This window comes from Lissotriton vulgaris, unplaced genomic scaffold, assembly GCF_964263255.1.
Source record: "Lissotriton vulgaris unplaced genomic scaffold, aLisVul1.2 SCAFFOLD_508, whole genome shotgun sequence".
Taxonomy (NCBI): domain Eukaryota; kingdom Metazoa; phylum Chordata; class Amphibia; order Caudata; family Salamandridae; genus Lissotriton; species Lissotriton vulgaris.
Genome location: NW_028245501.1, coordinates 515,680 through 530,558, shown reverse-complemented (window position 1 = coordinate 530,558; position 14,879 = coordinate 515,680). Strand labels below are relative to the sequence as shown.

At 52.0% G+C, this 14,879-nt stretch overlaps 1 protein-coding gene across 1 annotated transcript in view; it reads left to right on the top strand.

Moving 5' to 3' along the window:
* Positions 1 to 14,879, top strand: part of POC1A (POC1 centriolar protein A) — a 152,316-nt gene that overhangs the window by 124,124 nt on the left and 13,313 nt on the right. The window contains exon 10 of the mRNA XM_086949094.1: positions 8,541 to 8,732. Within this exon, the coding sequence (XP_086805220.1) occupies positions 8,541 to 8,732 (192 nt within the window). The remainder of the gene's footprint in view (positions 1 to 8,540; positions 8,733 to 14,879) is intronic.

The following is a 14,879-nucleotide window of genomic DNA, read 5'->3' as shown; positions in this document are numbered from 1 at the left end:
ACAGAGGGTCAGAGCGGTCGACGCCCCTGACCGATGGCTGTGATCACCCTCAAAGACCTCCCATCCAGACGGAGGGTCAGAGCGGTCGACGCCCCTGATCGATGGCTGTGATCCCCCTCCAAGACCCCCCATCCGGACAGAGGATCAGAGCGGTCGACGCCTCTGATCGATGGCTGTGATCACCCTCAAAGACCTCCCATCCAGACGGAGGGTCAGAGCGGTCGACGCCCCTGATCGATGGCTGTGATCCCCCTCCAAGACCTCCCATCCGTACAGAGGGTCAGAAAGGTTGACGCCCCTGATCGATGGCTGTGATCACCCTCAAAGACCTCCCATCCGTACAGAGGGTCTGAGCGGTCGACGCCTCTGATCAATGGCTGCAGGCCGCTTCAGGAGTCTCAAGACCACACATTCCAAACCTTCTTGGTTAGGAGCAGAGGGAAGGTTTCTTTCAAAACCACCACCTGAACTCAAAGCTGGCTTGTTGACTGCTTCAAATATTCAAAGACCTGTGCCTGGGGCTGCTAATGAAGGCACAATACACGTGTTCAGAATAAGAAAGATCCGGATAGTGGCCGCTTATTGGCTATTCTAGGAGCGTAACGATGGAGGGATTTATCATTGGATTTACTGCAGGATTCCTCATCATCATTAAAATCTTTATTTCGGTTTTTAACATAAAACCATAAAAATACATAACACTTCATCTTTTCAGGGGGGGCGTGGCTTGGACGCCGATCGGGATGGCGGCGTGAGCTCGTAGCTCCGCGCGGATTCCCGCTAATTCTCCTGTTTTTCGGGACCCCAGGCGACCCGGAGAAGACGTTCCTGCCCTCTGAAGTGTTGGGGGACAGCTGGACATAATCGGTTAATTGCTGGGGGACTGCTGGCCCCGAGGAGATCGAGGAAGAGGCGGACGAGGTGTAGACCAGGGTGTGAAGAAAATGGCGGCGAGGAGATCGGATGGTCCCGAACTACAGCCCTGAGACCGGCTGTCGCCAAGCAGAGAGGGACCCTGCACCCGACTGCCCGACGCACTGGGATTGGCGGCGCGAAGCCTTGAGACCGGGGGACGCTGCCGGATTCACCCAGGGGACCCGGGGCCCTCGTCGGCCGCCGTCCCGTGACTCATCCTCCCCCCACCGGACTAGTGGGGGAGACGGACCGGAGCTCATCCGCCTGGTCATTGCTCCTGAGACCATTGGCGGTGACATTGTGCTGCCTGGTGCCCGGTGCTCGGCACGGGCCCAGGAGAGCGCCCCACAGACAGGGTGGCCGGACTTGTGACGCAGCGCCCTGACATGGCGGCGATCGGAGGGCCGACACCCGGGAGCCGCGAAGGGGACTCGGCGATATCGACCCGGTTGAGTGAGAGTCCCTCCCCGGAGCTTGACCAAGAACAGCGGCTGAACCGGCGCTTGGATGCCATCCTTGAGGCGATCACCTCCACCAAGGAGGCGTTACATAACGACATTGCCCAAGTGGCCACGGGCCTGGGGCTGCTACGTGCGGATCACGCGAAGCTGGCGGATCGGGTCAAGGATCATGACCAACTGTTGCTGGACCTGAAGCCCTCGGTGGTGACCGCGGAGCACAGGATTACAGACATTTTGGCCCGGCTGGACACCTTGGAACGGAGGGCGGAGGATGCCGAAGGCCGCAATAGGCGGAACAACGTGCGGGTCGTAGGCCTGCCGGAACGGATTGAGGGGGAGGATGCGGTGGCCTACATGGAGAACTGGTTCCGCACTGTGGTGGCGCCGGAGGGGCTTACTCCATTTTTCACTCTGGAGCGAGCCCACCGGGTGCCCGCTCGCCCGCCGGGGCTTGGCCGCCCCCCCCGTCCAATGGTGGTGCGGCTCCTCCATTACAAAGACCGAGACCTTCTCATCCAGCGGGCCAGGATGTCGGGCCCTTATGGGGTGGAGAACAGCAAGGTGACGATATTTCCGGACTACACGCAGGCGGTCCAGAAGGACAGGGCATCGTTCCTTGCTGTGAAGAAGGAGCTCAGGGAGGAAGGCATTCAGTACTCCTTGCTCTACCCGGCCAAGCTGCGGATTATCTTGGATGGCACCACACACTTTTTCCAAACTCCGGACGAAGTTTGGCGCTTGCTTGAGTTGTACAGAGCGGGGACGGACAGGACACACCAAAGTAGGCGAGACCAGCCCAAGCAGCCCCGGGTGCGGCAGTCACAACGTATCAGGTCCCGCAATAGGCGCCAGCGGGAGAAGCGGGAGGCCCAAATGGCGGCGGAGAAGAGGGACGCACTCGCGGCGACGGCGGCCATTACAGGGTCGCAACAGAATAGTGAACGAGCCGAAACGGACTCGGGAGGAGAGGGCAGCAGAACAGGAGAGGAACTTTCGGAGGCAGAGAGCCAGAAGGGGCCGACAGTGACCCCACAGACTTCGGATAATATTATCTGCGGCTAAGACGGACTTTGGTCTTGATCGGGACTTCATGGTAGGGTGATATCCTGTTGCCGGGTGGGGGTACGGAGTGTATCTGAGGGGATGAAGGGCGGACGCGGGCTCCGCTGGCTGGGGTCGGCGGCGACTCACCCCCCCTAGGCCCTTAAGGCCGACTGTGGTGGAGACCACAGGGTAAGTGTGCGAGCAGTTGGTTCAAGGTTTGGATGGGGGCGGCCATTGGGTTCGTATGCTCTGTCCTGGGGAGTGGGGGTTGGGGAATGTTTCAGTTTTGGGGTTGTTGGGGGGGGGGGCAACTGCATTGGGGGGGTCATGGACCGTTGGAGTGTGAATTGGACTGTACGGACTTGGAATGGGGACATTACCTAATTTGAAATGCCTAACGTGGAATGTCCGGGGGCTGCGGACTATGGTGAAACGTCACAAAGTGCATGCATACCTGGTACGCAGGGGGGTTCAGATAGCTATGCTCCAGGAGACTCACCTCACTAAAAAAGAGTGCGCTGCCTTGCAGAAAAGATGGCGGGGCCAGGTTTTTGGCACCACTTATTCAGCGTATGCCAGGGGGGTCTTGATCTGGGTGAGGGCGGGGATCCCCTTCCAGGTCCTGAATCAGGTAATAGATCCGGATGGCAGGTTTGTAGCGGTGGAGGGGAGACTGTATGGACGGGATGTGGTTTTATGTTGTGTTTATGCACCTAACACTGACCAAGGCCGATACTTTGATGGCCTCTCGGGGTCCTTGGCCTCTTTCCTGGCGGGTCCGATAGTATTAGGGGGGGACTTCAATTCAATTACGGATGTGGCTCTGGATAGGTCCCATCCCCCCCTAGTAGACTCTCCTGTGCGCAGGCTGGCCGCGCACAGGAAGGACTGGCAAGAACGGTGGGGGTTGCTGGATGTCTGGAGGGAGAGGCACAGGGGAACCAGGGATTACTCCTTTTATTCTGCCTTACATGATTTACATGTTAGGATTGATTCGGTGCTTTGTGGGGGCTCCCTAGCACCATTGATCACCCATGCTGAGTACCTTGCTAGGACGATATCTGATCATAACCCCCTGTTGGTGCATATTCAATGGCAGAGGGAGCGCTCAGTAATTCCAACATGGCGGCTTCGGCCGGAGACGCTAGAGGATTCTGTGTTCGACGATGCGGTCCGGCAGGGCATTGATAGTTATTTCGGTGTGAACGACGGAACGGCGACGAGCAGGTCTGTTGAATGGGATGCAATGAAAGTGGTGGTGAGAGGGGTGTGCCTGGGTAGGTTCTCGAATGCTCGAACGACTGTGCTGAATGACCTAATGAAAGCGGAGGAGACTTTGAGGGACCTGGAACGCCGCAGGCCAACTAGGCCAGATTTACAGGCCCAGTTACTGGACGCGAAGGAAGTGGTAGCCGCGGAGACGGAACGCTTGAGATGCTATGATTACAGGCAGTACATGATTAGGGCGCACGCAGAAAGGGACAAGGTGGGTACCCTCTTGGCCAGATTGGCTAGCCCGGAACTTAGGGGTTGCCCGATCCTCAGCATTATTGACGCACGGGGAGAGATGGTGTACTCTCAGGCAGCTGTAGTGGACCGCTTTCGGGGTTACTATGAGGAATTGTACCGGAGTCAGCTGGGAGTGGGGGTGCAGGACATCGTGGAGTACCTGGGGGAGAGGCCGCTTTCGGTCTTGGACGAGGGCGACGCGAAGGACCTGGGTAGCCCGATCACGCTAACGGAAATTCGAGTGGCTATCAAACATATGGCCCGTAACAAGACACCAGGGGTGGACGGACTCCCAATCGAGTTCTATCAGCACTATGTAGACGCTCTGGCGCCCAGGCTGCTGGTGGTATATACGGAGGCCTTCGAGAAGGGGGTGTTACCTGCCTCCATGCGGGAGGCCTTGATAGTACCACTCCTCAAGCCTGGCCGGGATGCCGCGGACGTGAGGTCTTATCGCCCACTGTCCATGCTGACGGTGGATTACAAGATCCTGAGTCGCATCCTAGCCACTAGACTGGCCCCGCACATGACGGGCCTGGTGCACAGGGACCAGGCCGGGTTTATACCCACGAGGAGCACGGCGATGAATATCCGCCGCCTAGTGGGAATAATGGACGCCATCTTGGAAGGGGAGGGGTCGCCAGCGGTACTGTCCGTGGATATTGAGAAGGCCTTCGATAGTTTGGAATGGCCTTTCCTGGATGGAGTGCTGGAGCGGTTTGGCATGGGCGATGGGTTTAGGAGGTGGACGAGGGTCTTGTATAACTCGGCGACGGCGAGGGTACGATTGGGCGGCCTGGTATCCGCCGCGTATCCGGTGGGCAGGGGAACACGACAGGGATGCTCTCTCTCCCCTCTATTGTTTGCCCTGGCGATGGAACCCTTGGCGGTCCATGCGAGGTCCGGCGACCGTTACGCGGGAGTAGTGGGGGATGGGCAATGGCATTATATATCGCTTTATGCGGATGACCTGCTCCTGTACCTAGCAGACACCTCGGGGGCATTGGTCGGAGCGATGGCTCTGCTGTCCGAGTTCGGCCGATTGTCGGGCCTTAAGGTCAATTGGGCAAAGACCTGCGTGTTTCCGCTGAGAGCGGGATCGCCAGCCCCTAGCAGCGACCTGGGTGTGACGTGGGAGCCCTCTTGCATCGTCTACTTGGGTGTCCGCATCTACCACTCGGCCGCCGACCTCCTGGAGGGCAACATTGGCCGTTGTGTCCGGTCACTGCGGGGTAGCTTGTCTTTCTGGTCGACCCTACCGCTGACAGTCCTGGGCAGGATAGCATTGTTGAAAATGGTGGCGCTCCCGCGCTTCCTTTATTATTTCCGAACGCTACCGGTTTGGATTCCCCAGGGGGTGTTTAGGGACCTGCGGTCAATGATTATTGGCTTTCTGTGGGGGCATGGTCGTCGCAGGGTAGCCTTGAGCACGCTCCTTCGCCCCAAGCTGGAGGGGGGCATGGCTGTACCCGATCTTGAGCTATATTATTTAGCGGCGCAGTTGCAGGTCCTAACGCAGAATGTAGCCAGGGTGTTCCGGGGGCCGGAGGAAGACCGGGGTCGGGGGATACAGCGCCACGTGCTGTCGTACATCATTATGCAGCAACGGCTCGAATTACGGGCCCTCACCATGGAGGAGCGGACGCTCCGGCTGTGCTGGCAGAGGAGCCTTCGGAGAGCGAGAGCATCGCGGCCTTATGCCCCGGAGATCCCGATCGGGATGTTGACAGCTTTGCCGCACGGAGGGGACTGGTCCCCGCTGATGGATTGGGAGGACGCGGGGTTGCAGGTGGTGGGTGACTTGTATATAGATGGGGCGTTGGCACCGTTCGACGTGCTCCGGGACCAGTTCGGACTGCCTGAAGGGGGCTTCCTACTGCACGCGGCTATAGTGGCTGCCGTGCAAAAGCACTGGAAGGAGGGGCTCCTGGAACCCGCGACGACTATGGCATGCCAATATGTGGTGATGGCGGCTGGTACATTCAAAGCTGTGACGTGCCTCCATAACAGGATGCTGAACGATGGGCTAGAACCACTCCATGGGCTCAAGGCTAAGTGGGAGGAGAGCGTTGGCCGGCCCATACCGGATACGGCATGGGGCCATATCCTGCGACGCACGTGGAAGGGCACTAGGAATGCGCGCTTTCAGCAGGTCCATTTTTATGTGCTCCATAGGGCCTACCTGACTCCAGAAAAACTACAGCGGCACTTTAGGGTGCCGGATGCCTGTTGCCCCCGGTGCTCGTCCCTAGGGGCGGACATGGACCACTTGTTTTGGGGGTGTCCGCAACTGGGAACTTATTGGGCGGAGGTAGGGGACCTCCTGAATGAAGTGACTGACAGGGAGGTAGACTTCGACATGGCGACGTGTCTATTGCTCTGGTTCCCACATACTAAGCACACCAAGGTGACCAGTAAATTTATAGATCTGGGTCTGATATTGGCTCAAAGGGAAATATCGTGGCACTGGAAGGCCAGGGGGGGTCCCTCACTGCGTAGGTGGAAGAATGAGTTGCTGCGATGGTCTGACTGCGAGAGCGTGCTCCGGATGAAGCAAGCAGTGAAGCTGGGGAATGAGAAGGCTCTGGATGCAGCGCGTGCGTGGGAGTTAGTGGTACAGGCTCTGCGGGATGCTTTGGTTGAGGATGGAGACGGCGAGGACTAAGCCGCTGGACACCGCGGGGCGAACACAGGAGTATGACATCACGCACTGTAGTGGAACCATCCAGTTCAGTAGAGCGAAACACGCACCTTAGCAGTTGCCAGGGGGGGGGGGCGTTGGGGGGGTTAGTTGTAGGGGGGGTTGGGGAGGGCCGGAAGCCGTTGGAGGGTTGCTGGTGGAGGCCTGGATCTACTGGGACTGGGGGTATTGAGTGGCGGGCGGATTGAGTGGTTGGAACGGCCTGGCACGAAGGCCCGAATAGCCTAGAGCAGGCCCCGAAGGGGGCGATTACGTTGATACCTCGGAGTTGGCTGACGGGACTGTTGTTGCGGGTGGGGGGGTAAAAGCAGATACTTAAAACGACCTTTCGCCAGGGTCCCAATGGGACGTACACTGTGTTGTGCTCCTCCGGAGCGATCTGATATGCCGCCCGGCCTCCGGGATGCGGGCTGAATGGCTGTGTACAATTGTGAACTGTTACTAGTGGGAGGGGCCCACAAATGTACTGGCTGATTACTTTTCCTGCTGTTTATAACTCTGCAATAAAAATATATTTAAAAAAAAAAAAAACACTTCATCTTTTCAGCACTATAAAAACCATGTGTAAAACACCAGTCGTCACTAAAACAAACTATTTAAAACACCAAAATTCCTCTGAAAACTCTAAGAAGGAAACCAAGGTGATACCAATAGAATATATAAAATGACTAAAAAAGGTTAAATCGCTCCCTCCGAAATAGCCCCAGCATAAAAATTAAACATGGCATAATGCAGCCATTCATCCTAACAACCTTATTGTGATTCAGGGAACATAGTGTGATAAAATCAAAAATATTACCAAGACCTAGTTCCTCGTCTCCTCAAAGACCGGGGTACTCCGGGGCAAGTAGAACAGGCGTCCAACACAATTACCCTAATAATTTGTACGGCTGCAGTGTCCACTGTCCCCCAGATATCACCACCACAGGACACTGCGGAGACCTCAGGAATCAAAACTTCTTTTATCACAAAAAACAGATAAGTTTGCTGTATGTGTACAGCTCCCCTGTCTGCAGTGCTATATGGCGTGGGCCGCCCAGCGCTGTGATCACTGTTCTAGGATTGTGCACTATAAACAAACCGAAAGAAAGACATGGTCAAAATGCAGTTATGATTTAGGCTCCCAGTTTTCAGTTTTTACTGATTTTTACAGATGCAAAGAGACAGAAATAAAATGTGTTTTTTGGGCTTCTTTTAAGTGGCTCTTGATGCTGTCAATCGTGAATTACAGGCCAGCAGCTTAGCAGATGGGCAGCATGGGGAGGTAAAAAAACAACAGGATGAAATTTCACTAAACACTGTCATGTCAACATATATTTGTAGAATAATCCTACTATTTACCTGTGGGTGTATGGTTATGTCCTTGTTGGCTGCTTAATTTGTTTAAGCACGACAGGCATCAAAGTTGGAGTGCTCGTTTATTAGTTAAATTAATATGGAAATATACAACTTTACAACGTAATTTATTTATAAAACACAAAATAAATGTGGATAAATACTGATAAGATGGCTGAAAACTAAATATGGATACATGCAGACGGAAATGTAAAAAACTGTGAGCCTTAGTTCTGATCTATCACTGCATGTAAGAAGCGTCTCATTTATATTTTTGGGCGGAGCAAGTCATGAAAGGCCCTCAGCATTATGAACTGCGCAGGAAAGGAGAGTAGTAGCAGTGGAATCAAGACTGTTCGAAAGGTGCTGTAAGGGTACTTTTCAGAGTCCGCAGTCTTCGTCCGTTGTTCGTTTTGTATTGCCAAGGGCTCGAAGACGGCGTCCTGTGGGTGTGACGCATTGTTTTGCTGCAAGCTCCTGTTAAGAGCAGTCGAGTGCTGACTTCCTTAAGGTTGTACATTGAACCCCTGCATCACTTGTACTCTGCGGCTAACTTATCCTTTGTGTTTTCACAGCCGGAGGTTCATTTTGCTGAAGTCCCCGTTAATATGATGAATAAAAGTAAACCGCAGCCCAAGCAAGCGCAGTGGCAGCAGCCCGCGACGCCTCAAGAAGATCTGCAGCAGCACCCTGCCCAGCCTGGCCTCCCCCCAATGCTGACCAGCACCTTGGAGCACATCGTGGGGCAGCTCGACGTCCTGACCCAGGTACGTCTGCTTCAGACTCCTGGGCACCCCTTTACATCCCATCTCATGTCTTGACCCAGGTGTCTATGATGGGGGTCATGTCCTCTGTGTACGAAGCCTGCCCTCCAGACTCTGCGTTGCCATCATGTAACCTGTGCCAGAAGATGGCTGCTGACATAAGCAGAAGCTACCCTAGGGTGCTTGGTGACATCATCACGTTTAGAAGCCATATGTGTGTTAAAGAAAGTGTTGGTACTGAGATGCAAGGGTTTGTCGAGACCAGGCGGCATGGGCTGGCACACTCTCTCCTCTGGTGTGTTAAACGTGTATGTTGGCTGTGTCAAGGACTGTTGGTGTGTACCTTGTGCGGATCTTGCTTTAGGATGTTTGTAATGGGAAGGTTATTCCCTGTATTTTCTCTGAATTGCATGAGGTTGGATGACAATTGCACACTTTGAGATCGAGCCCAGACCGCGCCTGCGCTGTCTGGCTGTCATGCTGTATTCAGTATGTGGGCTTTCATTCCGCCCTCGCTGCTGATTGGTTAAGGAAAGCATCACTTGCAAAGGTTTGCTCCTTAGTGGTTTTTTAGGTCTCGCGACCTATCAATGCGCGCAAGCGCATTGAGCGGAGCGAGAATTCAAGTGCTCGAAATCCTCGTGAAACCAAGGGCTTCTTGCGCTGCGGTTTTCATTGAGTTCACGTGAATCACGTGACCAAACAAGCACGCGCATTCACAGCCGCACAGCACATCAAAGGGCTTCACCCAGCGTGCGCTCTGTGGCTTCTCCTCCCCTAATTGAATCATGGCCGGCCGCAGGCCGGCCGTACTTTCAGTTTCCCGGCAACGCTTGTTTATACACGCCCCCCCACCAGGCTCTCCCGCCCCCATACAGCTTCCCTCCTAATCCGCCTGCCTCCCCTCACTCGGAATCCCGCCCCAGGCTCTCCCGCCCCCATCCGGCTTCCGTCACAAGACGCCTCTGCATACAATCAAACTGCCAATCGAAGTCACTTGCTATCCCTACTTTTCCAAAAAATTACTTTGTTCTTCATCAAACCACGTCGGATATGCTTGAATCATGGCCGGCCGCAGGCCGGCCGTACTTTCAGTTTCCCGGCCGGCTGCTCTTAACGCTTGTTTATTCACGCCCCCCCACCAGGCTCTCCCGCCCCCATCCGGCTTCCCTCCTAATCCGCCTGCCTCCCCTCGCTCGGAATCCTGCCCCAGGCTCTCCCGCCCCCATCCGGCTTCCCTCCTAACTCTACGAAAATAAACGGAGAGAGCTCGCGGCATCCTCGTGCTGTCCTCTCTAACCGCCAGCCCCTCAAAATCGTCAGCATCTTGCATGGTCTCATGTACTGGAGTCAGTGCCTGATTTATGTACCCTGCTGCTGGCATGCCGGGCGGCTGCGGTGCCGGGCTCGAGAATCCGAGTTTGGCAGCGCTGCAACTTTATTTATGACAGATTTAGTGTCTCTCCTGGGCCCTCATCCGCTGCGCCCCGTCCGCCTCCCTTCACTTCCCTTTTGGCTGCTAATTGCTTCTCAAGCACGCCTGGCTTCGGACTAGCACCCCCCCCTTCTGAGGAGGCGAGTGTATTTTTAACCTCGGGCGATTTCCTTTTGTTTCACTTCGATGACTGCATTCGTCCTCTACTTTCACACGATGCATTTTGTTTTTGTTGTGCTTTGTTTCAGTTGCCATGTTTAAATGTGCCATTTAATACAGCAGCTCTGAGACAGTATTGATTATTTCCTTCCTTTACCCGGCCTTCTTTCAGATTTAGCAGCTTTCCACTCTTACAGCCTTCCGATTCACCGTGGATTGAACCAAAAAAAAAAGGTTGTAACTTGTAATGTTGATGTTGTGGCTCAGCGAGTTGATGCACATGGTGCGGAAAACTGTGTGCAACTTTAGGACCCTGGAGTCGGAAGTGTTTTGATCAAACATTTTCTTATAGTGCCATTGAGGTGGACAACACCCACCTCTCATTCGCAGTGCAACAACTGTGAGAATGTAGCGGCAAGCCCTACTTGGAAAGCAGGGTTTCGGATAAATGGGGAGGGAACAAATGGTAAGCCTATACATGTAACTAGATACTTTGAATAGATGTGAATCTTTGCTGCATGCGCAAGTATCCGTGCAAGCAGCGATAGTTTTATTTGCATTGAGAGTGATGCGTTGGTTTATTTTCAGGTGGTGCATATCCTCGTTGAGCTTTGGTGTTGACCGTGTTTGCCTCCATCTTCTGTAGGACGCTCTGTTGCTTTGTGGTGTTTGGCCAGCAGTATAATAAACGAGGTACTCCCTCACTCATTGAATTCAGCATTAAGGACACGAGTATAAAGACCGCATTCACGAGGAGTCGCTGATACCAAAGTGGTTGGGAGCTCTGCTGGACAGCATTATTAAAACTAAGTGATATACTACTGCGATTCGACGTCAATGCGCACCGTGGGAACTGAACTGTTTAACCTTTCTTTAACCCTTTCTTTCCTACTACGAGAGGACGTTTATAAACACTGTCATTTCACTACTAAGCAACTACGGCACAGGGACATCATCTTATCTCATGGTTTGAAACTGTTATGCCAGTGCTGAAACCAGAAGTGTTTTTTCACATACATTCAAATCATGATTTTAAACGGAAATTCACCTCACACACACACACCGTCACCATAACACCCTCTACATCATACAAAGGCACACGCACACACCTTCATCCTCACAACACCACACACCATCGGAATACACACACCCTCCCCCTCACACCACCTCACACACACTCACCCTCACACACAATTACACTCAAAGACCCTTACACACCCTCAATAACATTCTCAAAAATCACACACACTAACACACTCACACACCCTATCAGCATCACACATCATATCACAATCAATCACCCTTTTCAAACTCACTCACACTCTCTCACATTACACAAATGTCCGAAAAAGACGTTAATATTTCACTTCTGTTCTTTTATTTTCCTCACAATAAAATACACTGAACATAATGTTCACAAAAGGTATTGACAACAGTTTAAGCTATTGCCATTATAAATTACAATAACTTTTATTTAAGTATTAATTATTTAAAAAATGTCATAACCATTGTTATTTGTAATATCAATACATCTAAGTCACGTAAATACAAAACATTTGCATTACAAATACTATAAGTGTCACATTTGCAAAAGTTAAAAGTATTGGCATTGTAAATGACAAAACTATTAATTTCGCGATTTTCAAAACCAACACATAAATATAAAATGTGTCATTTACAAAACCAATAGCTCCAACTTTCCGACTGCGAGACCTATTGGCCACGCCAGTGCTTGTTTGCTTTCTATGTCCCACCTTCTCAGGTCTTGCTCCTCCCCTGGAGTATTAGCCTATTACAGGCATCCTTTCACAAAAGGGTTTTTCCTTTTGTGTTCGCGCACTCTTTCCCTTTAGTTGCAGAGTGCATTTTCTTAGCGTGGTGCCCCCTTCAAGGATGCCACTGCATACTCCCACGCACAATTGTTCTCCCTCCACACCCCCACCCATATCCTTAATGGCGACGGATACGTTCCGGTCTTATTTTTTTATTGTATTTTCAGTGACGCAACCTCATTGTGTGGCTCTCAGTTCTGTGTGCATTGGCGCCTGATCCGCTCTGTCTTTACCTTTCTTTTTATTTGGTTTCACTGCCGAATTGAACTTTAATTGAATTTTTATCTGTATTGGATTTTTTAATGGTTTTTCTGTTACTGATTGTGGGGCCGGGCTGCTCATCTAAACGACTCTCGGCTGAATGACTGTGGGCCAGTAATTTAGTGGGACCCTGCCTGCAAAAGGTTGTTTGCATTTCATAACTTTCTTTAGAAAAGTTCCTTTACTCTCACTTCCTTAGAGTAGCAGTTTAATCTGATGCCTTTGGCGAGGGGCGCCCCTCATACCTGTCCACAGTCCTTACCTACATATTTGTCTATTCTACCCACGCATGGACACTGGGCAACAACATTAGTTTAGAGCCTCTTTTGATGAGTCGCCTATTTCCATGCAGCCTTCCCTCACACTCAATTACGTCAATAAAAAGGCCTTTTATAGCGACCACGAGCAGCCCCATAAACACAGGTATGAAATAAATCCTCCCAGCTGGGTTTATGGAAAAACAAGCCCGCTGGGGATTGGGTAATGTCCTTCCTCCCCTCATTCAAAGAGCATTAGCTAATACGGAGAGTGTGAACCAGTAGTAAAAGCATGCGCTCCACTTACCAGATATTTATTTTTGCCTAGGCGTAGTGTCTATTTGGATTTGTGACATCACTGTCATGGCTAGCTGGCTTCTTCATTCCCCTCATTCTGGGTTTGACAACATTCTCATTGACTTAGATTTTCTAAAAAATGTAAATCCTTACTACTCGTTCGATCATCCGAATCTGTGTACTTCTTTCTCGTCAAATAAATCCATCAACCCCGAGTGGCATTTGTCTGCGCCTTGGGCCCACGGCGATGGCGGACATTGCTGGCGTTTTCCACCTTATGACTTGATTTGCTCTTATAATACCTGTTAATTCTCACAAGTTTCTATTACTTTTTTTGTTCGTTCAATGAGTTTATCTCCATTATCTGAATTGAATTCTGCTCTAAAGTGGCTGTATGTGGTCCCTTCGGGAAAACAAAGTAGTGACCAAAGTGCATTACTGCGCATGCCCCTTGGTAGCAGCGAATGTCAAGGTATTGATTTCTGTGGACGTGTAAGGACCTTCCGATGCTGCCTGATCTTCGAGCACTCGGTGTCCGGATACTTGGGATCTCTATCTGGTTACAGGGCACTCTCACCAACATGAGCTGGAGCAGGTGCTGGACATGATAATACTGTTGCCCCCTCTGAGAAATGTGTGACCCGTGTATTCTGAAGAAGATGCCTCTACTTTGATACTCATACCCTACAGCCTCAACTGAGGCACCTCTCAATGTGAGCATCGCTCTTTCCATGGCCACATACAACTGAGGTCCATTTTCCTACTATTCTTTTGCTTTTGAAAAGAACGTTCTCAATGAGTGCGTGAAAGAAGGCTTTGGATCTAGCAGCAACAAGGGATATTTCTGATCACTCCAAAGTGAGCTCTTAGTAGATCCATGCGTCTACTGCAACCAGGAACAGCGGATTCCACTATTCATTATCCATTTATGGGGTGGAAGAGCTCTGGACCAAGGTCCATTTATACTACAGCTGAGGACTAATGTCCATCTCTACTGTAATTGTCTGGAAAACAGAAGAACAGGTTTCCTGTGTGTCATGAAGGTCACCTCTCACCTCACATCGTTCAGAGCCTCGTGACATTCTGAGTACCTCTCTGCCTTGAAGTGGACTCCCGAAGTGCTTCCACATGAGCTCCTGCCTCCGCAAGCAACCACAGGCTAAATGCAACCTCTGAAAGAGGCCGTAGCAGCCATTTTTGGTACCACATATAACCCCCCTAGAGTGCCTTCTGGCCCCCATAGATTTGAGGTGGCAGCCTGTCGGAGGGCCGGAACACATCTATCCCCATCCACACCACTCGCCCTCCATCCAAGGTGGACACCAATCCCCCCCTCCTCCAAATTGAGTCCAATGTTACAAGCCTGAGACTCGACACCAGCACCAACGCTGGATTCAGATCCAATCGTTTTATTGGATTCAGAAGCTCAACGGCGCCCTAACATCATTACAGTGTCTCATAGCCAGAACAGCACTATGAGGATGATGACAGCATTCGCACATATGAAGAGGGTAACATTCTTGAGTACCTACAAGATGCCAATAGGTTGGACACTTCTCCTGACAGCCTTAACTCCCTAAACCCCATGGTCACGGAAGAAACTGCCTCTTTTGTGTAAATACCGGCTTTAACCCTGCCCATGCGGGAGGCCAAAACCAACATTTTGAGAACAGTCCTCAACCCTGCAGATGCCACCCAAGAACCACCACTCCCCATTAATAAGGCTCTCGTAGATATACTAGAGGGCACCTGGGTAACACCAGGATCTACCACTTCCCCCTCCACAACACCCCCTACGTTAGCCGCAACAAACAGATGCCAAGGTGGCACTCAGATTTTTTTAGTCTACCTCTCTACCCCGGAGAGTCTTGGGGTTCAGGCATCATCCAGTCGCCTTAACCCAAATTCA